We start from the raw sequence: 21,524 nt of genomic DNA, 5'->3' as shown, positions 1-21,524 counted from the left end.
ACTGAAAATATCCGAATCGTTCTAATTTTTTTTTATGAATGGCGCTATTCATACACTGCTTTTACTTTTTCACATACTTCTTTAATCTATGTTATTTAATCTCTTCAATTCATCCTATGTGATACGGTAACAAATACAAATTATTTACCCAATTAATTGTAAAACAGATAATTAGATAAAAATCTCCCTCTCTCCAGCGCACATGTTCAGTAATTTAATTCTTATTTCTTCAATCCCCTGGCGTTTGCCAGAACTGTATTGCTGTTATGTCCCAACTAATCTTTTCTTGTTTAAATCTAAACCCAAACCCAAAACAGTAACGACACAAAATCAAAGATTCAATTTTGACTGGTTTTAGAGAGAGAGAGAGAGAGAGAAAGAGAGGGATGTGGGAGTCGATCTTCCTAACGCTGGTGGCGACGGCCGGAAATAACATCGGCAAAATTCTTCAGAAGAAGGGCACCGTCATTCTTCCTCCTCTCTCTTTCAAGCTCAAGGTAGATAATCCCTCATTTTTTGCCTGCCCAATTTGCCCTTTCCGATTCCGTGATTGCTGTTCGAATCCCAATTTGTAATCTTGGAATTGGATTCCGGGATTTAATTTCCAAATGGGAATTGGGTTCGTTTCAAATTCCCGATTTTTCAGGATTTACAACAAAATTTCAAATTTTTTTATGTGTTGTGCGTTTGCAGGTGATCAGGGCTTATGCTTTGAACAAAGCATGGCTGATAGGTTTTCTGATGGATATATTTGGAGCTTTGCTAATGTTGAGAGCATTGTCCCTAGCACCTGTAAGTGCTTCAACTCGAAAGTTCCGATTTTTCGATAATTTTTTTTAGTTTCGGTTTTTAGGGTAATTTTTATTGTATTTTGTTCATCTATTTGGTGGTTGGAGTTAATGGAATGCCACATTTTGGTGAATGTTGGATGATGTAATTTTCAGGTGTCTGTCATACAACCAGTTTCCGGGTGTGGACTTGCGATTCTCTCGATCTTTTCCCATTTTTATCTGAAGGAAATGATGAATGCTGTTGACTGGATGGGGATTACATTAGCAGGCATTGGCACTATAGGTAACGTAAGTTCTTCATAATTCTTGGAAGTTCAATTGTCTTCGATGGGAACTGTTGCATTACTAGCTTTTGACCGTGTGTTTTGTTTTAAGAATGATCAGTGTTAGATTTTGTATTTGTAGGCGTTGGTGCCGGAGGTGAGGAGCAAAAGGCTTCCGCAATATCTGTGTTTCATCTACCATGGTTGGCAATTGTAGTCGCCTTCTTGTTTGTAGGTACCTAACCTTATGCCGTGCATCATCTAATGTTTATAGTTGAACACTTGGATTTATGCAATCTAATGATTCTAACCCTGCAAGGCATCTTTAAATAGGCCCTCCTTAATGGGTGGCTACGCATCTACAGACGTCAACGCAAAAAACAGGAGTTGGTAAGCTGATTACTTCTTTTTCGTCTGTCTTTAGTGTTTGAGTTGGTGCCCACTACCAGTTCACTGATATCTGCTTGTGGTACAGATGGAATATGAAGTTGTTGAAGAGATTATATGTGGCTTGGAATCTGGCATTTTGTTCGGGTATGATTCCATCCAGCACTAGTATGCATTAATATGTTTCTTATCATATATAGATTCATCTCTCTCATCCTTCAATTCTAGGAGGGAAATTATTAAAAAGCATGTAGAGTTATAGTTGTGCATGCTATTACATGTCAATGATGTGTTGAGCATGTCAGTTGGGTGTACTTTATGTCACAAACGATAGATAGTTTAAGTATTGTTGACTTAAATCATGAAGCTGCTGTTGTTGTCAAGCCACGTTTAAAATCATAATGTAATTATCACACATCTTATTGCAGGATGGCATCTGTAATATCGAAGATGGGATTTGTATTCTTGGAGCAGGGTTTCCACAGCATACTGGTTCCGATATGTGTCATAATCAGCATATGTTGTAGTGGTACAGGGTTTTATTATCAGGTGCGTTGAATACTTTACTCAGTTCATAGTTTCATATCAATGTGTTCTCGTAAACTGAAGTCGGTCCCATGAAATGCATTTGTAGTTTCATAAGTTAGTTATTGTCGTTGTTAATGAGTTATATCTTTTGACAGACTTGGGGCTTAAAGCATGGGAGGGCAATAGTAGTGTCTACATGTGCTGCTGTGGCATCAATTGTGACTGGTGTTCTTGCTGGAATGCTTGCTTTGGGTGAAAAATTGCCTTCAGCACCAACAGCTCGTCTTTCACTGATGCTTGGATGGTAAATTAAGATAGCCATACTGACTTATTTGCTCGCTTTTTTTATATTTAAAGCTTTCAAAATCTTAGTTTTGGGCCTGAGGACTCTTTAAGAGCAGTTCCATCGTGTGCTCCAGCCCGAGGGACAGGCGCAGGAACAGGGCCATATAGCCTGAGTGATGAAGCCCAACGTGTGCTGGCAAGCGAGCATGAGCGGGCTCGAGGGAGAGGCCCGGCGATTCGTGCCGGCCTAAGCGCCCGAAGGGGATGCCTGACGTCAGCCACAATATAAAATTAATAAAAATATAAAATATTAATACAAAATTAAAACCCAGTAGGCTTCGAACTCCGGCCGGAGTTCGTCCGAGGGTGATGATACACTCACAGACAAATGGCAGAGACTAAACCCAAGGGTTTCAACTCGAAACACATCAAAAACCAAAGAATAACTCAAGCAATTGAAGTAGGGCAATAACCTCATCTGGGTTTGAGCAATGGAAGCTCGGCTTCAATGGTGGATCACCCAAATGGTGCTCTGATGATGCATGCAAGGATATATTCGAGTTCCTCTCATTCAGGGGATTGAGATTTTTGAGTTTGTTAGGAAATCTATCAATTTCCCGACACTTCTTTTTTTATTTTGGTTGAATCCCTTTACGGTGTCCAGAGTTATTATATTGTTGGCTTGCATACATATTGCGTAGAATTTATACTGATTCTCCTCCTCATTCTCATTCTCAACTTGCAAAAACTCTGTTCACGTTGTTTGAGGTGCTGAAATATGGAATTTTTCTGTGAAGCTTACTCCAAATTATTTTCTACCACAGGTTACTCATAATTGTCGGTGTGATTTTGCTTGTGAGCTCAACACGGCTGATGCGACGCCTTCCTCGACCATTACGACAACTTTTACAGAGTGGCGTTGATCAGAGGAAATCCGGGACTATCCGTGTTAGGGATGGAAGCCCGAGCACTGTTGTTCAGGCAGCAACTCTGCATCATTTGATACCAACTGCTTCGAAAGAGAAGGCTTGATGTGATGGCATCGGAGAGGTTGTATATGCATAAAGTATCTCACATCGGCGGACTTGCAAGTTACGAGAAGCAACTCCCTTTGGTTTAGGCAAAAGCTGGTGTATAGTAGGGTATGCTTACTACACATCAGAGGGCATGAGTTTTTGACATCATTCCTCTTGGGATAAATCTTTACACCGTATTTCATGAACATTTGATGTCCAACTTTTTGCTCGGTTTGGTACACATATATCTCACTGTTTATCAATCGCTGTTCGTTTTCATGAAAACGGTGTACCTTTCATCGCCATATGATTTCTTCGCCCCCAAAGTATAAACATGAAATTTATACTTTGAAATGGAGAGAGAGATTCCACTAGACTAATAGTTAGTTGGTTCGAAGATAGCTCTCTGATTTTTGTAAGTTTTCGCCTCTTTTCGCCTTTTCAATTGCAATGCCTGCTTTTCTCTTGGGAAATACTCTCAAATACCATCCAATTTGTTGTCGATATTGTCCCCGCTACCGGGGGTTACCGGTACATCTTTAGCAAATAGTCTTATGTATTCTATGATATGACATAAATAAAGTATCAACGTGTCGTCTATACAAGCAATTTGCTACATTATTTGAGAGCTTTCGCTCCTTTTTGTTTCTATAAGAACATTATTGTGATATTTCTTGGAGGTACAGGCAAACACAATGATGATGACAAGGATAATAATGCCATAAACAAGACATGTCGGATCTCTTCCACTAAGATTACTGAATCAAGTGATCTGGACTTTTGAAAATTCATATAACGATAAAAAATTATTATAGTTTTTAAGGAATCAAAATAGATGGGTTGTTAGATGAAATTTCAAAAGCCGGATCACTTGATCAGGTGATTTTGGTGGAAGAGATCCGTTGAAGAATGAGCAGAGAGAAAAGGTTGCCGTAGGACCCAAGTAAATAGTTAGTTACCTCTGCAATCACTTCAGGGGACGACCCCTTACACCCACTTTTAAGGGTTTAGGACCTCTCTTATTGGGATCTAGCTTCTCTGCCCTTCCAGTTCTCATACACTTTCATCCCCTCCTATTTGTGCGATCATGGTTAAATCACGTCAACATTTTATATCACTATTGTTTTTTGTCTTATTATCTCTATAAAAAAAATCAATATAAAATATTGACATGACTTAACCGTGACTGTACAAATAAGAGAAGATAGAAGTGTATGGGAATTGAGAGAGCAGAGAAACCAGGTCCCTCTTATTGTACGACATAACCCTACACCTCTAGGGGCCCACCATTACTTGGACTTGTGCAATCAACAACTAGTGATATGAATGCATTATGCAAAACCCCAACACAACCAGGATGAGTAGGGCACAAGTGTCATGTTACCCACCATTTCTAGATGCCCTACTTTTCTATTTGTAGGGAAACTAATCAGAGCCAATCCCACATTCAAAATGTCACTGTGCGGTATCTTAGGCTGGTAAGGCATTGTCGTGACTCGTGTTTAGGGAAGTGATTTCTCGTGTTTAGGGAAGTGATTTCTGTACGCGTTTTTTTTCTCTCAGCATCACCCTTATTTCTAGCAACTGAGTTGAATAAATCAAAAGGGGTAAAAATAAACAATGAGGTGCAGAAGGAGAAAATAAGTGTACAAAAATCAGTTCTCTGTTATTAAATTTCTCCCATACCAGAACGTTTTTAGCTTGAGAAACTATCACAATAACGTTCAAGATGTAGGTGAATCGTTCTCCTGGCGATTTCCTGAGCATTGCATGTGAGTTGCCAACTTTTACATAAAAAGTTACATGAAGGGCTCTTCTAAAGTAGTAACGTGACAGATCATATGGTTTTTGCCCCCCATGACTGTACTACTCTGTTTTCTCTCTCTACAGGGCAAAGTTCAGTACCCAAAATGGCCAAACACAACGGAAGGAACGAAGAGAAAAACAGAGACCATGGTCCCAAGATGGGAAAGGGATCCTCTCTAGATCCCTTCCACCAAATCCTCCTCATCAAACAATCCGAACCATTGAAATTTAATTCAACGGCTAAAGTTATTATAACTTTTAAAGTGAGCCCCTGTTTGTAGCTGTTGGATCAAATTTTAAGGACTCAGATTAGTTGATGGGGAGGATTTGATGAAAAGGATCCAGAGAGGATCCCTTTCCCCCAAGATGGATAGCCACCGTCCCAAAAGCAGTTGATAACTTTGCAATACTTTTATTTTCTGACAACACGATAATTTACGGGCTAAACCGCATCTTCAAAATTGACAAGACATTTTTCTAACCAACTAGCCTAACCTGCATTTTCGAAATTGACAAGACAATAACTTTGGTATACTTTCAGTATTCAAATTATGACTTGTAGACCAATTAAGTCTAGCAAGAACCTCTTTGTGGGACCTTGCAGAACTCAATGACTTAAGACAGAAGCTATGATTTCTAAACTTAACTAAAAATATAAGCTGCAGAATAAAAGTTTTGGGATGCCTAAGTTCTGCACAATTTAGAACTGTAACAACTTCCTTCCGTTTCAATCGATCATGAACGAAAGTATGCAACGAAAGACGGAATAAATTCACTTGAAATCGAATTACCGCTGCGAAAAAGCACATGGAAAGGAGAGGTCCATGGCCTCATGGAAATAGTTTCTTCCACACAACTCAAGTATTGATGAATCACAGCAGGAAATAATTAGTCTAGGTGAAAGAATTATTGCCGGTAACAGTTTCACCTTGCGTGTTCTTGGCTTGACTTTTACCGAGTTGCTCCTTTTTCCAGCTTTCATGAGAAGCAACATGGTCATGGGAAGGAATGTATTGCTGCCAAAGCACACATTGTCAACTTTATCAAGGCTTCTGTTTTGTTTTGGAATTCAAAACCATTTCTTCGATTAATAAACGAGTAAGCTCACTCATCGACAGGATAGAAAAGTCGGGTTATCACTATACCTCCATCTTCTGAACAAGTTCTTTGGCTGTTGGAGCAGAGACAACTATATGCCGAGCACCTGGCTTGATGAATCCTTCTTCGACACCATTGTCAAATAGCGCAAGCAAGGTATTATAGTACCCATCTACATTAAGCAAACCAACCTGGACAGAGTAATATCTAAGTTACACATTCAAAATTAGTAGGAGTTTATCATAACATTTTCAAGAACGGAAATTGATGCATTACCGGCTTCATGTGAATCCCAAGTTGCGCCCATGTTATTATCTCCAACAGCTCTTCCATAGTTCCATATCCTCCTGAAACCGAAATTAACAATGTACTAAGCACGAGCATTTTTTTTAACTTTTTAGTGAGAATTTGCGATGTAATTACCAGGAAGAGCAATGAAGGCATCAGCCTCTTGAGCCATCAAAGCTTTGCGTTCATGCATGTTTGCAACTGTTCTTACTTCTCCAACGGATGGACCAGATATCTGTCAAAGTTATCCGTAACATATCTTTTAAAACCGAGATAATAAAAGACCATGAGCAATTTCTTCCCCGAATCCACTAAGAACGTGTACGATGACCCCGTTTAAAATTGAAAACTTCACATCAAACATTTTCAAGAATTGAGGGGGAAAAACAGCATGAAATCAATCAAGAACAGTGGAATTTACAAAATGACTAGCGAAGACGAGGATAATATCAGTATATAGATATATAGAGATACCTCAAGAGGCATGAGAGCTTTTGGAATGACCCTGCATGTAAAAAGCAGGTAAGATTTTACTGGAGCGACATTTTTATGATCAACAGAGACATTGTTTGCATTAGTAATTCAAAGCAAAAGTTTCATTTATATATACCCAAGAACATGGCAACCTCCTTCATACACTGTGTGCGATATCAAACCCATCAACCCGACACTTCCCCCGCCATACACCAAATCTATCTTCCTTTTCACCTGCAATATCCACCAACAAAAGTAAACAAGTAATTCCCAGATCATCTTCTAGGGGAAAATTAAGCATCGAAAACAAACGCGTATAAATTCCTTAGTCAATGCATCTGCATAAAGATATACACTTTGCAAAAGTGCTTAATATTCCTGACCAGAAATCACAGCACACGAATAGTCCCAGTGGTGATTAGCAAACAGAACAAACCCGGTTCGAGGAGAGAAACTTCCATGAAACATACTGAATATATCTTCCCCCCTCCCTCTCATCCGACTAGAGAGAGATAAAGAGAAAGGGGTATACAACACGTGATAGGCAAGTTTTTCGCCGTTTCAAGGCATTACAGAATACACAGCCATTTGACAACTCTAAACTAAACAAATCAACAAGAAGCTCTTTTGTGAAACCCATTATCCGTAAAAACACCAAAAACCCATCAAAAAGCAACTCAAGGTGGATTCAAACTCATCAAAGATTACATCTTTATACCAAAAAACGCTGCACTTAAACAGCAATAAACACGATTAAACAAAGATTAAGCAAAGAGAGTGTAAAAAGTTGAACAAAAGCAGTCATACCAGTTCATTACCCAACTCCAGAGTAGCATCGCTGAACACTTTTCTGCGGCCAGAGTTGCTTCCACAGAACACACAAATCCTCCTGAACTTGCTGCTTTTGCTCTCTTCCATTCACAAAGTCTGCAACTTTTTTTTTCACACTTTTTGGGGTCAATCCAGCATCATTTGTCAAAAAAGACCTGAAGGCAAGAAAAACCGAGGCAAATGGGTAAGTTTTATGCAGATTATATGTTATTTTAACGGCAAAAGCACGAAACTTTATGCAAAATCGATGGAGGAAGAGAGAGAGGGAGAGCATACGCGAGGGGTTCTTTGAAAGGACAAATGGGTTGATCCTAAAATTGGTATAAAATCAATCAAATTGGTGCGCTTGTTGGGTTTTATGTATCCGGTGAGTGAAGCACGGATAACCCACATGCTCCATTCCCTTTCTAACCCGACGTCATTTTGTCTGGAATTACAAACCGAACACTGTATATTATCATCGTAACGTTTATTTAATAATATAATGTTACGTGACTCGTTTTATTTAAGTTGTTCTCGTATTTATGAATTAATTAAAATTATAAATCAGCAAATAAAATAAACTTACAGTGGTGAATTGTTGCTATGAATAGAAGTTTTTTATTTATTTATTTCTCTGCGTCTCGAGTTCAAACCATCTACAAAAGCTTCGGTGTGTTATTTAATATTGAAATAGTTAATTTGAAAACTTATTTTTTACGTCAAATAAAATAAAATAATTAGAATTATATTCGTGAAGATTTGGGAGAAGACAGATTAGTGTAGACTCGGCAAATAGCTGGGACTGTTAATTATACTCCAAATATTGGCGGGCTTTGACTTCTACTTAACAATATTTTTATTGTTAATTAAATTAAACCCTTTTTTAATGGAGATTAATTTTGACAGCCGCGTGTTTTGTATTTGTTGTATGCCAATATTTTTGTAGCGACGTGAATGACATGTAAGCACAGTAACTTTAGTTTTAATTTATTTCGGCTTTTTAATCAAAATAGTTTCTGAGGTTGACATAATTCTTTACCTTAGTCTCTCTTATTTAAAATTGATAGAAGTTTATTCATTTGGTGGGCTTGTTGTGCAAAGTCCCCAGAAGACCTTCACATGTATAGTTTCCGGACTCGAGTGATGATGGGACCACCTTGGTCCCTATTTCCATCCAGCGTTGCTTGAGATTGTCCACGGGCAATCATTTTGGTCATTCCGTAAAAAATCTCAGTTAAATTGAGGGTATTTTTGTCTTATCAACCCCTTCACTTGTACGGGTGGTTCCTTCATTATAACAAAGATATTTCAAAATGAGCAAAATGATTGACGATGGACTACTTCTATTGAGTTTAAATCTCAAGACCAAATTGAGAAGTTATGGCAATCTCATGGACTATTTTAATTAAAAATAAGTTTTGATTACATACCAAAAAAATAACATTATGATCACATACAATATCACGTGAATACTAACTAACTTGACTCTTTTTTTTTTTTTTTTTATATTTGGAATTCATTAACTTGACTCGTTTGAGCAATACTTTTTACATACATAAAATTTTAATTTGACACATGTACAAAAGTAACTCGTTAAAATTACAAAACGAAATTACACGCATAAAGCGTTTCCGTCTCACAGTCCATACTTCATAGCAATAAAGAATAGTGGATGCACAATTTCAATTTGTCTTTTGTTCTGTTATGAATGCATGTGTGTCGACATGAATTATAAATCAAATGGAAGACAATCAAAGTTTAAAGTTAAGTTGATTGGTTGGCCTAAAAGGAAAAGGAAAAAAAAAAGTTGATTTGCTACCTTTGTTTGGTTGGTGCTTTGATGTCAAATCTTTCATACATGGTGAGTTATTAGGGTTAGCTCAAGTGGCAACTGGACGTGAAAACAAAATGAAATAAAGCGTTTTTGAGTTTAGTACCTTTTAAAGTAACAACAAAAATATCTTCGTTTTTATTTATAGTGTTTAAATTTGGACGGATTATTAAGAAGATAAGAATGTACAATTTTATATTTTCCGCCATCGCATTAAGCTTAAGGCTCATTTGAAAAATACGATCTCAGCATTTTCAAACATGGGAACAAAAATTTCTCATCCTCCCCCACTAGAAGTGAACATCAAACATTTGCCTACAATAAATTTACTCACAAAAAGGCCCTTCGAGATGTTTGTGTTGTTACTTTTCCTCTTATTTACAATGCATGGATATGGACACGGAGATATGACATGACATGAGAATATATTAAATTTATAAGAATAATTGTTGTATGACCACAAAAGAATACAACGCGACATGACACGGGAATACGAAGGGATACCACCGTGTCCATGCATTGTAACCTCTCATTTCCTAAACTCAAGCATTCTGTTTCGTATCCTTCTAATGACTTTCTTTCGGGAACTCCATTGTTGTTTTCTCAGGAAAGAAACATCAAACCATACAACATTGTGGAAAAGAAGGGACCCCTTTTGAATTCAAACCGAAGATTCAAACCAAAAGGGGCCTAAAAGCAGAAGATCAAACCACAGAAAAACATGGAAAGAACTTAAACATTTTGCAAATTTGCAACCATATTTCCCAATTTGTTTTTGATGTTTGAGTCCTCCTCATGGGAAGAAGAATTTCCACAGATGAGACAAACCTGCTAATCCATCCGTTGCTATCTTTGTCTTTCTTTGCTGCTGCCATGGCCGCCACCTTTGCCATAATCACGGCTCTTTGTAGTTTTCGAAGAAAATCTTCTCCGCCCCCTTCTGAATCCCCTGCTTCTAAGGAAGCAGAGGAATCCGATGCTTGCAATGTGCAAACATCGGAAGCTGCATTGGCGGAGACGGGGAACAAAACACCTCAACAAGATTTGGAAAGAGATCAAGAAAATGAGGATCCAATGATGAGTAAAGAGCTGCCTTTGCCTCCAAGAATGAAGAACTCAGGACAACTTTATTCAGGACAGCTTTATTCCGGCAACCTCGACATGAAACCTAAATTGAAAAAGTCTGCTTCCGAGCGAAGGCTCTTCTCGAATTTGAGCATTAAATTGCCACGAAGCTTGTCGATGGCACGAAAAGATAAGGTTAAGGAAGAATACAACAAGCGAAAGAACGGAAAGTTGAAGCCGGAAGACTCAATCTGGATGAAGACGATCATACTAGGTGAGAAATGTAAAGTACCTGATGAGGATGAAGCTGTGATATATGATGCTAAGGGGAGGAGGATTCCGGCTTATCGCCCAAAAAGTAGGCAATCCTCCTTCATTGATCCGAACGCATTACCGGACCAAAGAATGAAAAGAGTAGAAGTAGAAAACAAAATTAATCAAGAGGCCGAGCACAAACAAGAAAACAAACACCAAGAAAGTGATCAAGAACATAACGATGAGGATAATTAAGGTCAAATGTACATTTTTTATGTTAATTATTTGTTTATCTTGGAGTGTATAGTTTCATTTGTTTGTTTTGTTTTCGATTTGATTTTTTTTTTTTTTTTTTTTTTTTTTTGGTGATGATCGGCCGATTTGATATTATGTTAAGATTTCAGGCAGACAGTAAAAGATGAACTTACATAGTTGAACTTCCCAAGCCTCATTTAGAATTGATCCCAAAATTAATTAGAAAGTCTCATTGAAGGTGTGAAATTAAAAGCCATGGTATTCTCAAATTTTCTATTAGATTTGATCCCACACATTGGGATTGGGATCTTTGATGTTTGTATTATGCAAAGTTTTGATAATTTTGTCTTGGGTTTGATTTCTAGCATTGATGAATCACATGATGATGACCAATGTAATGCTGAAATGCCTTTGTCAATATTTTCGATCTCTAGAAAGTGACTAACATGGCAAAATCACCTGCAAGTCTCTTAAAAAAAAAAAAAAAAACAGTTACAATAATCATGTTGCCTCAGTATCAAACATGTCAACAAAACAGCTTAAGCCTCAATCTGCATTTCCAATAAAATTCTCAAGGCAGACAGGAATAACTTATATGAAATAGTTCACATAATATTCTGATTTAATAATATAATATCATGTGTTAAAACTTACTCATATTATTATCCTATCAAAATGAAACGACACGATAACTGACTTTGTTGAAAATCCAATTCCATATAAGTCATTATCCAAGAAGACAAGATATTGAGCATAAAGCATCATATTAACGTAGAACCTTATTATTTGTATGGATTCCCTTCCCAATAAAAAATATTAGCTGGCTTGATACATCTGCATGTATATATAATTTGAAGTAATATTTATCATTTTATTTATGAATTTAAATTTTAAAATTTATGTCTATTTACTAAACAGATTTCGAAATTTAAATTTATTTAACGGTAATAAATATAATGATAAACATCATCATCACTTGATCATAGTGAACAAAAATATTCCCTATATGATTTTCAACTTCAATCACTCAAGTCTAACACGTGGTGAGATTAGTTTCAATGTGAGTTTATATTCATTCACATCTGCAATTTGTATGTGTCACAAATTCCAAAGACTTATTCATTTGCACAACTAGGCTTGTTTGAGACTGCTTTTGTAAAAAACATTGCTTATTATAAGTAGAAAATAATTTATAAGAACAAGGATTGTCTGTCCTTTCACTTTCAATGCTTTCTTATTTTATGTGATCACGGTTAAGCTAAGTCAATATTTTATATTGTTGTTTTTTATATAGATAATAAGACAAAAATAAATAGTAATATAAAATATTGACGTGATTTAACCGTGACCACACAAACAAGAGGACATCAAAAGTGGAAATGCAGACAATCTTTGTCCTTCTTTTAAAAGCATTTAAAAATGCTTTTCGAATAAGCATATTACACGTGAATTTTCATTTACCTAAAAAAAAGAAAACTCTATTTTCAATTCAGCAGAGGGTACACCTAAAACTCCACGTGGACAAAGACTAGGGACGGATCAGTGTAGTCACATGTACACAATTCCCACCAATCACGCACTCCCTCCATTTTTCCTTATTTTCCCTTTAAATATTTAACGCTTGTTGGGAAGAAAGAGAAAGAAACAAAGGGGGGAGAGAGAGAGAGAGAGAGAGAGAGAGAGAAGTCAGGTTACCGTCGACAGAGGATTCTGAGAAAGTCCGAGGAAACCTCTCCGTCTCCTTTCTCCTCCCGAAAGGAGACGGGCACTTGATTCATTCATTTCCAACATCATAGGACCATCAAGAAAACATCATATATTTTTGCTAAATTCCAAATCATTCGTGCCCGCTCTTCTCTCTCACCCGAATCTTCTAATTCCAATATTCCTGGTAGGTTTCCAATTCCCTCTTGGATTCCTCCTCCTCCATTTCCTGTTTCAAACAAAACCCACAAATCCGATTCCTTTTTGCAAACCAAAAGGCTGCGTCTTTCGATTGGATTAAAGGGGTTTCGGTTGTTTGGAATTTTGGGTCTCTTACCGAAGGAGAGACCTTTGATGGGTTGCGTGTGATTTTCGATTTCGTTTATGTTTCATGAGTGTTTGATCTTAGGATTTTTCGATAGTTTTCGGTTCGGGGGTTTGTGATTGATTCAATTGGGAATTGCTGTAATAATTGAAGGGGAATTTTGAGTGTTTTGGTGGTGTGGTTGCCCGGTCAGATTTATATCCTTGAATGTATCTTGTCATCACTGCGGTGGAGGATCGGTTTCTGAGTGTGCCCGACTCGATTCGGGTTGTTCTCAGGCCATTTTACCTGCCCATTGAGCAAAAGGCCGTCTCGTTTTGTTTTCCGAGAGATAGATGGGATAAGGAGTTCTTCAAGTTGCAGGGCGGATAATAACTTACTTGTCGAATTTACGAAAGGTTCTGGCTTTGGTGGTTGTTTTGTTTCGAGGAATTTGAGATGGGTTCGACGCAAAGGTCTACCTTGCCTAGTAATGTGGCGGAATTGGTTGATGCTTCCCCATCAAACGGCCAAGAGGTTTCGTACATTGGTAGTATGCCGGTTTATGTTAGGGAGTTGATTGCCGGTGGCGCTGCTGGTGGATTCGCTAAAAGTGCGGTTGCGCCGCTGGAAAGGACCAAGATACTCTTGCAGGTGAGGCATTTAACAAGCTCCATGTTTTTCGAGGCTAATTAGTTTAGTATATAGTGAATGGATGTTTGAGGAGTTTTTTCATTGTGAATAATTCTGCTCGGATATGTTTCTATTGCCTTTTCTTCATGCTAGGCATCTCGTTGTTATCTGCTCAATTTCTGCATTTGTTTTCATGTACTTATAGACAAGAACAGAGTTCCGCTCTCTCGGAGTGTGGCAATCTCTGAAGAAGATATTCCAGCACGAAGGTGTTCGAGGATTCTACAAGTAAGTTAGACTTGAACAATTACTGTTTAAGTTTCGATATCAAACTTTATACATGTCGCCAGAACAATTATTTTCGAACTTTCTTATCTGTTTTTCAGAGGAAATGGAGCAAGTGTTGCTCGAATTATTCCTTATGCAGCCTTACATTACATGACATATGAGCAGTACAGGTGTTGGATCTTGAATAACTATTCTGCTTTAGGATCAGGGCCTCATATTGATCTTTTAGCCGGTGCAGCAGCCGGAGGGACAGCAGTTTTATGCACTTATCCCTTGGACCTAGCTCGCACCAAACTTGCTTATCAGGTCAGTGTCTTGCATATGTCTTATCTGTACCTTTTTCTTTTGTGTCAAAAACGATTTTTGTAATAGTTCATTGATTCATTGTTTAATCTATTTTTGTTATGGTTTTACAGGTTGTTAATACCCGAGGAAACATTAATTATGGCATGAAAGGCACCCACCATCAAATTGTTTATAAGGGCATAAGGGACGTGCTTTCAAGTGTTTACAAGGAGGGGGGCTTCCGTGGTCTCTATCGAGGTGTAGGTATGCATTTGCTTCTCTAATTATGATGTGGCAAAACCATTTGTCACCACATTCTGTGTATCTCATAGCTGAGTGTTCTGCTAAGACTTTACTGATTGGAGGTGCCGTTTATTCATACGTGATGCAATATAATGGACAAGCTAATATTAACTTGGAGCTTCTTTTACTTGATCAGGCCCAACACTCACCGGAATACTCCCCTATGCTGGTTTAAAGTTCTACATATATGAGGAACTTAAACTGCATGTTCCTGAAGAGTATGAAAAGTCCATTGTGATGCGTCTTTCTTGTGGAGCTTTGGCTGGGTTATTTGGGCAAACTCTAACATATCCATTGGATGTTGTTAGGAGGCAAATGCAGGTATCGCTTTGTCAATGTTATTTATAATTTTGCAAGTGTAGATTCGTTTTCTCCCTTCTGCCTTTTAAATTATTAGATGTTTGTTGTGAAATGAAGTTTGTTGCAATAAGGAGCACGGAGTCATAAGGTTATAAGACATTTAATTTGGATTTTCACATATATTGTGGGATGTTACAGGTCGAGAATCTGCATTCTTCAGATCAAGGTGGTGTTAGGTACAGAAACACGATGGACGGTCTTAAATATATTATCCGTAATCAAGGATGGAAAAAGTTGTTTTCTGGCCTAAGTGTTAACTATATCAAGGTGATTTCTTATTCTCTTTGTGTCAAATCAGTATACTTTGTCAGAATTTCAGATTTGATTGAGCGTGCTTTTGTGAGGATAAATTTGTGTTTTTGGTTCTCTGTTGATACTTCAATTAGGTATTTTTCTTTATGCTTTTCTTAAGGATAGATTCAATAGAGATTTTAGGGAAATAAAACGCCTACGTTTTCATTGGATTGTGATGCATCTTTCCCGTTATTCCATTGCATTTGAAGTAGAAAGTTAATAGCTTTAAGAGTTCACAGTTCATATTATAGCTCTGCTGGTTTCGAGCTTTGGCCATGATTTGTCTTGTTTATGAAAGATTTGTACTGTGTTGTCAGATTGTTCCTTCTGTGGCAATCGGTTTTACTGCGTATGACACGATGAAGGGTTGGCTCCACATTCCACCCCATCGGAAAGCCCAATCAATGACTAGTGCGGCATAGCCAGAAATTCAGAATGTGTAAGCTTACAAACTCCACCCAATACTTGGAATCTGGTGCTAATACAAATATTGCGAATTCAGATTCAACCTCTTTGATGAGTAGAAATTGTCAAATTGTACTGAAGTTATCACGGGCTTCTTTTTCGTCAATTCTGAACCGAGAGTATGTGTGTGTGTGTGTGTGTGCGTATATTCAAGCAAATTTCTGTCTGTCCAAGCAAATTTATATCTTGCTTACATCCTTCTCTTTTAACTTCCTTCAACCCAGTGGTCAATAGTCATCTACTGCACGGGAAGTACAAGGAAGAAGAGCAAGATGAGCGTGGATTCTAAAATTCATTTGGATTATTGATTTGCATGTAAAATTTAGCTTAACCTTGGTCATAATATTAATTACCATTTAATTACTGTATTTCAATCTCTGATGCTCTTGTAGCTATGTGGCCATTATGCTTGGATGGGTTGTATTTGATTCAAGTGTTTCCATGATACCTTATTTTGATAGCCGATATTTTAAACTACTTTAATCTTAAGGGTAAGGGGGCGGGGATACAACACACTGACCTACTGACCTAATCTACGCCTGCCTGTTTCCTTGATACCTAGCCTGCACTGAATCGTATGGTACTGGATGATCAATCATTCGCGAGACAGAGACTAAAATTCTTCAGTGATTGCAACATTCATGGATTGAGATACTAAAGACACAAGCTTTTTGGTTGAATGGGCACCACAGAAACACTTAGGGTGAAATCCATGAGCTTTAAAAAACAAGGAGAGACGATTTAGAAACTAATAGCAGCTCCAATGGCTTTATAAAGTTTAGGAAGTGTTATTGGCATTTCAAAAATCTCATTCTACATCCCTCATAAGTGTATTTTTCTTTCCTAATATATAAAGTTTGGAGTGTAGAATGAAATTTTTGAAATGCTAATAACAATTCTCTAAAATTTACATAGAAAGGCCAATAAGCTTCAAAATTTGGGTATCTACAGAATCAAAAATTGAAGCATCTGATTCAATATTTGAGAATTTGCTCGACGGCTCAAAATATTTACTTCATACGGCTATAAGATAAACTGAGAATCACCGTGATGGACACAGAGATTAGGACAAAGACCTATTTGTTCTACCAAGTTTCGGTTTCCAATTTCAATTTAGTTATACAAAATGTGTTATGCTTATGCTACAAGTGTGAATGGAAATTTGTTCTTTGATTATATATAACTAACAAGTGATTTGTTTTGTTAGAACCCTACTCTACATCTTTCACAATTGCACAGAGTGAGAGTAACAGAAGAACAATACAAACAATACAATTTCATTAACTCTCTTTCTTCTCTTACAATGTACTATTTATGCTAATACCCAACTCTAATTGTCACCACAAGATGATGCCATCTGGCATCCCAACATGTTCAAGCTCTAGATTAATGCTATTGTTTAAATAATGCAAATTTTCATCAATTAATGTAGATTATATTACCTACCCAAAAGATGGAATTGACTCAAGAAAGACAGCAGAAGTCATGAGTCAAATTTATTTAATCTCACATTAAGCTTAAGCCCGCCATTGAATATAGGTGCTTTTAACTTCCTTGAAACTCTGTGCGACGAACGTTGATTTTCAAACAATTATGCTTGCAGCCAGTCGGTCTGCTAGCATATATATGGACATGAACGTCTTCTACATATGTATGTATTGTCTTCAACCTTCGATTGGTTGAGTATTTGAAAGAGATAAAGGAAGAGCTAGGGCCTCTGAAGGTTATTTTGGTTTCGAGCCCTCGAATGGATGGAAATCATGAAACATATTCGGTTAGTGAGCTCGATGCTGCAGCAACTAAGCTTCAGAAAGTGTAAAGGGTTACAGGACTAGACGTAACCTTGCAGATGCAGCTGTTGTGGATGAGGAATTATGGTTTGTGATTGCTCCTCAAAAAACCCATGCCATGCTTTGTTACACTTTTGTTCCTTGGTGTACAAGAAATCCATTGTTTATTGTGTTTGTCGAGTTGTTGCAGGTGGAAGGCGATGGACTTTGCAGCTCTGAAACAAAGCTCAATATCTTTCTTCAACTCGGAGGAAAACGAAACTGCTGTGTCACGGTGGGCACGGTCTAGGACAAGGGCTGCCAAGGTATTTTTTGGTGTGCCACACACGTATATGTGTGTGTGTATATATACTGTTACACATATATATGAATCAGATTGCTAATTAAGATGTGTTTTGTGGAGGTTAATTCAAAATTAACTGCATAAGTTTTGTGTGTTCTGTAGATAGGGAAGGGTTTGTGCAAGGACGAGAAGACTCAGATACTAGCTCCTCAGTACTGGCTTGAAGCTGTGAGTCTATATATCTACCTTTAAATTTCTTGATCTTGTTTTGAAGTTTTTGATGCAATAATTTTTTATTGCTCCATCTTTTTATCAGATTGATCCATTGCATCGGTGTGGAGACCATTTTCTGCTGAGAAACATAGGTGTATTGATATTGTCAAAAATGCATTGATAAGTGATAACATGTCACTACCTTATGCTAGAGTTAATGATAAAAGCGCATTATTGTCTATTGCCAATCCGCTCTTTCGCTTTACGGGATTTTCATAAATACTGATTTTTATTTCTTCAACACTTCAATTATTTAGCTTAATTAAATTCCTTGTCTTGCAACTCTTCAGGCTATGTGGCCGGACAATGATCACTATTTCCCAACGGTAGACAATTTCAAAGAATTCATTAGCTTCTTGAAAGATCACAAAGTAGACCTAACCAATGTCAAGGTAATTAACTCGGAATTACATTCAACTCCCTTAATATTACAATGTTTAGTAGTATACGCCCAAAATTAAACTAAAATAACTCATTCTATAAAACAAGTTTATAGCTCAACTAGTTAAAAACATTTACTCGCGAGCAATTATATTGAATCCGCTCCCCTGATATCGCTCATGGAAACAACCACCAATAGCTAATGTTGGTATTCTATAGATGTGTGCAATAGATCATCGCTATGACTCCATTAGTCCGGCTGATCATCAGCGTGAGAGTGTGGGGCCCCATGCAACCAATGGAGAAGTGCCACCTGTACTTGACTTGTCTAAACATTTGTCTCCAAGTTGAGGAGGAATCTTACATTGGCCCATCTCACTGATGAAAGATGTCGTTTCTCTTAAAAAAAAATACTCCGAGACTTGTAAATGGATATTGTTTCCTTGACAAAAAAGCTAGTAGCCGCAAGGAACGCTAAACAAATAATAAAACGTATGTAAATTAGGTTTAATGTCTTTTTGTTTTATAATTGTTTATAAAATTTGTAACCGATTCTACTGGTGCGGGGAATAAATTATATATACTAAAACCCAATTTTGGATTAGTGTGGATCTATAGTGTGTGGACGGATTTGCCCTTCAATTGTTACCTGTTTTCATCTTTTTCCCTACACGGCGCAGTAAATTTACTAATTTGCCTCTTCGGTCCGCGGGTCAGCTGAGCGCTCTTCCTCTGCTTCTCTCGAGTTTTCTTTCTCAGAAAACTAAAACGTTGTTCTCGAGTGTTCTTAGTCACAAACGGAGAAATTCCAAGGTAATCCAGTGTCCCCACCTCAGGTTATCCATCTTCCGTACCATCAATCTCTTCCCCAAGGTTCAGTAACTTGTTTGTGCGCTTGCATTTTCTGATTGCTTTATGAAGAAAGATGAGAAAATTTTAAAACAGGGATTTGTTTTGGAATTAGGATTTTAGTTTGTTTATATAATGTTTGATGCAAAAGTTTAAAAGGGTATGTTTGATTGATTGAAAGGTAGCGAATAGAATGGAAAATTTGGGGTGAGTTTGTTGTGTTTTGGTTTAGTCTTTCGGGCATGTGGTGGGGTTACTTCAAAATTGAAATTGAATGGTAGTTTATTGGTATAAATTACGTTACTCTCAGTAATTTTTCTGCTGTTTTTTACAATGCCTTTTTTTTTGTTGTAGCTCAGCTTCGATAAAGATTGAGGCATTGAATTGAGAGTAAGCTTAATTATTGTTATGTTTATTCAGTTTGGTGCATTTATGGTCTTTGTGGCTAACGGAACTCCGTCGCCTCTGAATTCGCAGGTGAGGATTGCAAGGTTTTTTTCGTTTCTCTGGTATTTTGAGTCATCAAGTTTGCATGTGGCTGAAAATGGTGTTTCAGTTGTGAGGAACAACACATTTACCAAGTATATTCAAGAATGTGTGGTCGGTTGATTCTGATGTTATTTTGTTATCAATTTAATATATATATATATATATATATATATATATATATATATAAAACTAGATTTTTAATCCTTAAATAAGATGAAGTTTAGAAAAATATCTTATACAAGATTAAAAATTTATTTTAGTGCCAGCAAATGTATTCAATGTTTCTTTTTTTATTTATAATTTTATGAATTTAAATTTTATGAAAATATTATAAATTTTAATTCTCATTATGGTAGGCATTATAAGAAAATATTTTTGTAAAGATTTTTCGGTATACTTATGTTTTTGCATATTTTCTTATCTACCACTAATTCATAAAAATATATTTAGGTACGAACATTTTGGTACAATGGGTTAGTATAATATGTTTAGGTATAGACATTTCGGTACACTAGTTTAGTATAATATATTTAGGTACCGACATTTCGGTACACTAGTTTTGTATCATATAGTTAGGTACAGAATTTTGGTACACTTATGTTTTTACATATTTTCTTATCTGTCACTAATTCACTATAATATATTTAGGTACGGGCATTTCGGTACGCTAATTTAGTAAAATATATTATGATATGGATGTTTAGGTACACTAATTGGAGAAAGTTTAATAAAATTGTATAATAATAAATTTAAAATTTAATGTAATAACATTAAATAAGTTATCTATTAAATATAAAAACTTTGACAAAAAAAAAATTCTATTAAATATAAAAACAAAAATATAATATGAATTTGAATTAAGTACGCATTAAGGGTCTAAAATCAATAATCAATCTAACACCATGTTTTTTTTTTAATTTTAATCTTCTTGAAGAGTTTAATGTATCGATTGTACTCGAATGGTGATCAGGGTTATCAAGGTGAACAGGAATCCCATAATCGATCTCAAGGCCTCATGCGAGGGAATGAAATGAGTCGGAATCAGGGCAGGGAGGAGAGTTGGTGACCACCAATGTTCCATTGAAGCTCTGGAGGCAGAGCACCCAATAGTCGAATTCAACTTCCAAATGAACACGAAGTCGTCTTCTCAGGTCAGCATCTTTGCATTGCAATAGTATACTTTATATATGTGTGTGTGTATATCTGCAACATTTTTTCTTTCTTTCGCTGTGCTAAATTTTTCAGTAGATCCAATCATCAGGTGTAAAGTCTTGAGTGTGATGTTTTTATTAGTTGTACTGGGATTTTTGGAATTTGATTGGTTAATTGTGTCTAAGAACTTTTGAGGTTTTATTGGGCTTTTAGTTTTTGGTTACTTCTTTTGAGCGATTTAGATTTTTGTTTCCCTTTTGCCAATTTATGATGCTAATTTAATTTTTGTAGAGAACTAAACTTAATTTATAAGTGTCGGACTTGAGTTCCTTTTGCACAATGTGGTTAGATCAGGTTGTATTTACATCTCTGCTTTATTATGAGCTTGCATCTATTGTGCTGCAAATGAACATTAGCATACTACAACCACAAAAATTATGCTTTCGCAATTGATATATAGATCTTTGTACAAAATTCCCATATTGACGGTTCATTGATCTCTTTGTAATGACCATA

At 36.7% G+C, this 21,524-nt stretch overlaps 3 protein-coding genes across 3 annotated transcripts; 2 read left to right on the top strand and 1 right to left on the bottom strand.

Moving 5' to 3' along the window:
• Window positions 1-225: 225 nt before the first annotated feature.
• On the top strand, window positions 226-3,646 carry LOC137717709 (probable magnesium transporter NIPA9). Its single transcript, XM_068457160.1, has 9 exons — window positions 226-497; window positions 694-792; window positions 945-1,074; window positions 1,197-1,285; window positions 1,388-1,444; window positions 1,530-1,588; window positions 1,870-1,990; window positions 2,125-2,273; window positions 3,079-3,646. Exons 1-9 carry the CDS (start codon window positions 387-389, stop codon window positions 3,284-3,286), a joined length of 1,023 nt encoding a protein of 340 aa, XP_068313261.1. The 5' UTR covers window positions 226-386; the 3' UTR covers window positions 3,287-3,646.
• A 2,197-nt stretch (window positions 3,647-5,843) lies between these two features.
• On the bottom strand, window positions 5,844-8,172 carry LOC137717574 (cytokinin riboside 5'-monophosphate phosphoribohydrolase LOG8-like). The gene is made up of 8 exons (XM_068456983.1): window positions 8,044-8,172; window positions 7,744-7,922; window positions 7,073-7,170; window positions 6,937-6,967; window positions 6,598-6,697; window positions 6,451-6,521; window positions 6,222-6,365; window positions 5,844-6,092 (listed from the first exon to the last, which is right to left on the bottom strand). The coding sequence occupies exons 2-8, from the start codon at window positions 7,852-7,854 to the stop codon at window positions 5,970-5,972; spliced, it is 678 nt and encodes a 225-aa protein (XP_068313084.1). The 5' UTR covers window positions 7,855-7,922; window positions 8,044-8,172; the 3' UTR covers window positions 5,844-5,969.
• A 4,646-nt stretch (window positions 8,173-12,818) lies between these two features.
• Window positions 12,819-16,268, top strand: LOC137717573 (mitochondrial carrier protein CoAc1-like). The gene is made up of 8 exons (XM_068456982.1): window positions 12,819-13,817; window positions 14,002-14,084; window positions 14,183-14,390; window positions 14,501-14,633; window positions 14,809-14,993; window positions 15,171-15,299; window positions 15,644-15,765; window positions 16,016-16,268. The coding sequence occupies exons 1-7, from the start codon at window positions 13,623-13,625 to the stop codon at window positions 15,746-15,748; spliced, it is 1,038 nt and encodes a 345-aa protein (XP_068313083.1). The 5' UTR covers window positions 12,819-13,622; the 3' UTR covers window positions 15,749-15,765; window positions 16,016-16,268.
• The last annotated feature ends 5,256 nt before the right edge of the window (window positions 16,269-21,524 follow it).

Source organism: Pyrus communis, chromosome 15, assembly GCF_963583255.1.
Source record: "Pyrus communis chromosome 15, drPyrComm1.1, whole genome shotgun sequence".
NCBI classification, from domain to species: Eukaryota; Viridiplantae; Streptophyta; class Magnoliopsida; order Rosales; family Rosaceae; genus Pyrus; species Pyrus communis.
This window is presented reverse-complemented; position numbering and strand designations above follow the sequence as displayed.

Bases quoted from the DNA above. Each gene is read 5' to 3' on its own strand.
- LOC137717709 (XM_068457160.1), top strand. From the start codon at position 387: ATGTGGGAGTCGATCTTCCTAACGCTGGTGGCGACGGCCGGAAATAAC. The intron at 793-944 runs GTAAGTGCTTCA...TGTAATTTTCAG, and splicing joins GAGCATTGTCCCTAGCACCT to GTGTCTGTCATACAACCAGT. The intron at 2,274-3,078 runs GTAAATTAAGAT...TTTCTACCACAG, and splicing joins CTTTCACTGATGCTTGGATG to GTTACTCATAATTGTCGGTG.
- LOC137717574 (XM_068456983.1), bottom strand. From the start codon at position 7,854: ATGGAAGAGAGCAAAAGCAGCAAGTTCAGGAGGATTTGTGTGTTCTGT. The intron at 7,171-7,743 runs GTATGACTGCTT...TGGATATTGCAG, and splicing joins TGGAGTTGGGTAATGAACTG to GTGAAAAGGAAGATAGATTT. The intron at 6,968-7,072 runs GTATATATAAAT...TTTTACATGCAG, and splicing joins GGAGGTTGCCATGTTCTTGG to GGTCATTCCAAAAGCTCTCA.
- LOC137717573 (XM_068456982.1), top strand. From the start codon at position 13,623: ATGGGTTCGACGCAAAGGTCTACCTTGCCTAGTAATGTGGCGGAATTG. The intron at 14,634-14,808 runs GTATGCATTTGC...TTACTTGATCAG, and splicing joins TGGTCTCTATCGAGGTGTAG to GCCCAACACTCACCGGAATA. The intron at 14,994-15,170 runs GTATCGCTTTGT...GGGATGTTACAG, and splicing joins TTGTTAGGAGGCAAATGCAG to GTCGAGAATCTGCATTCTTC.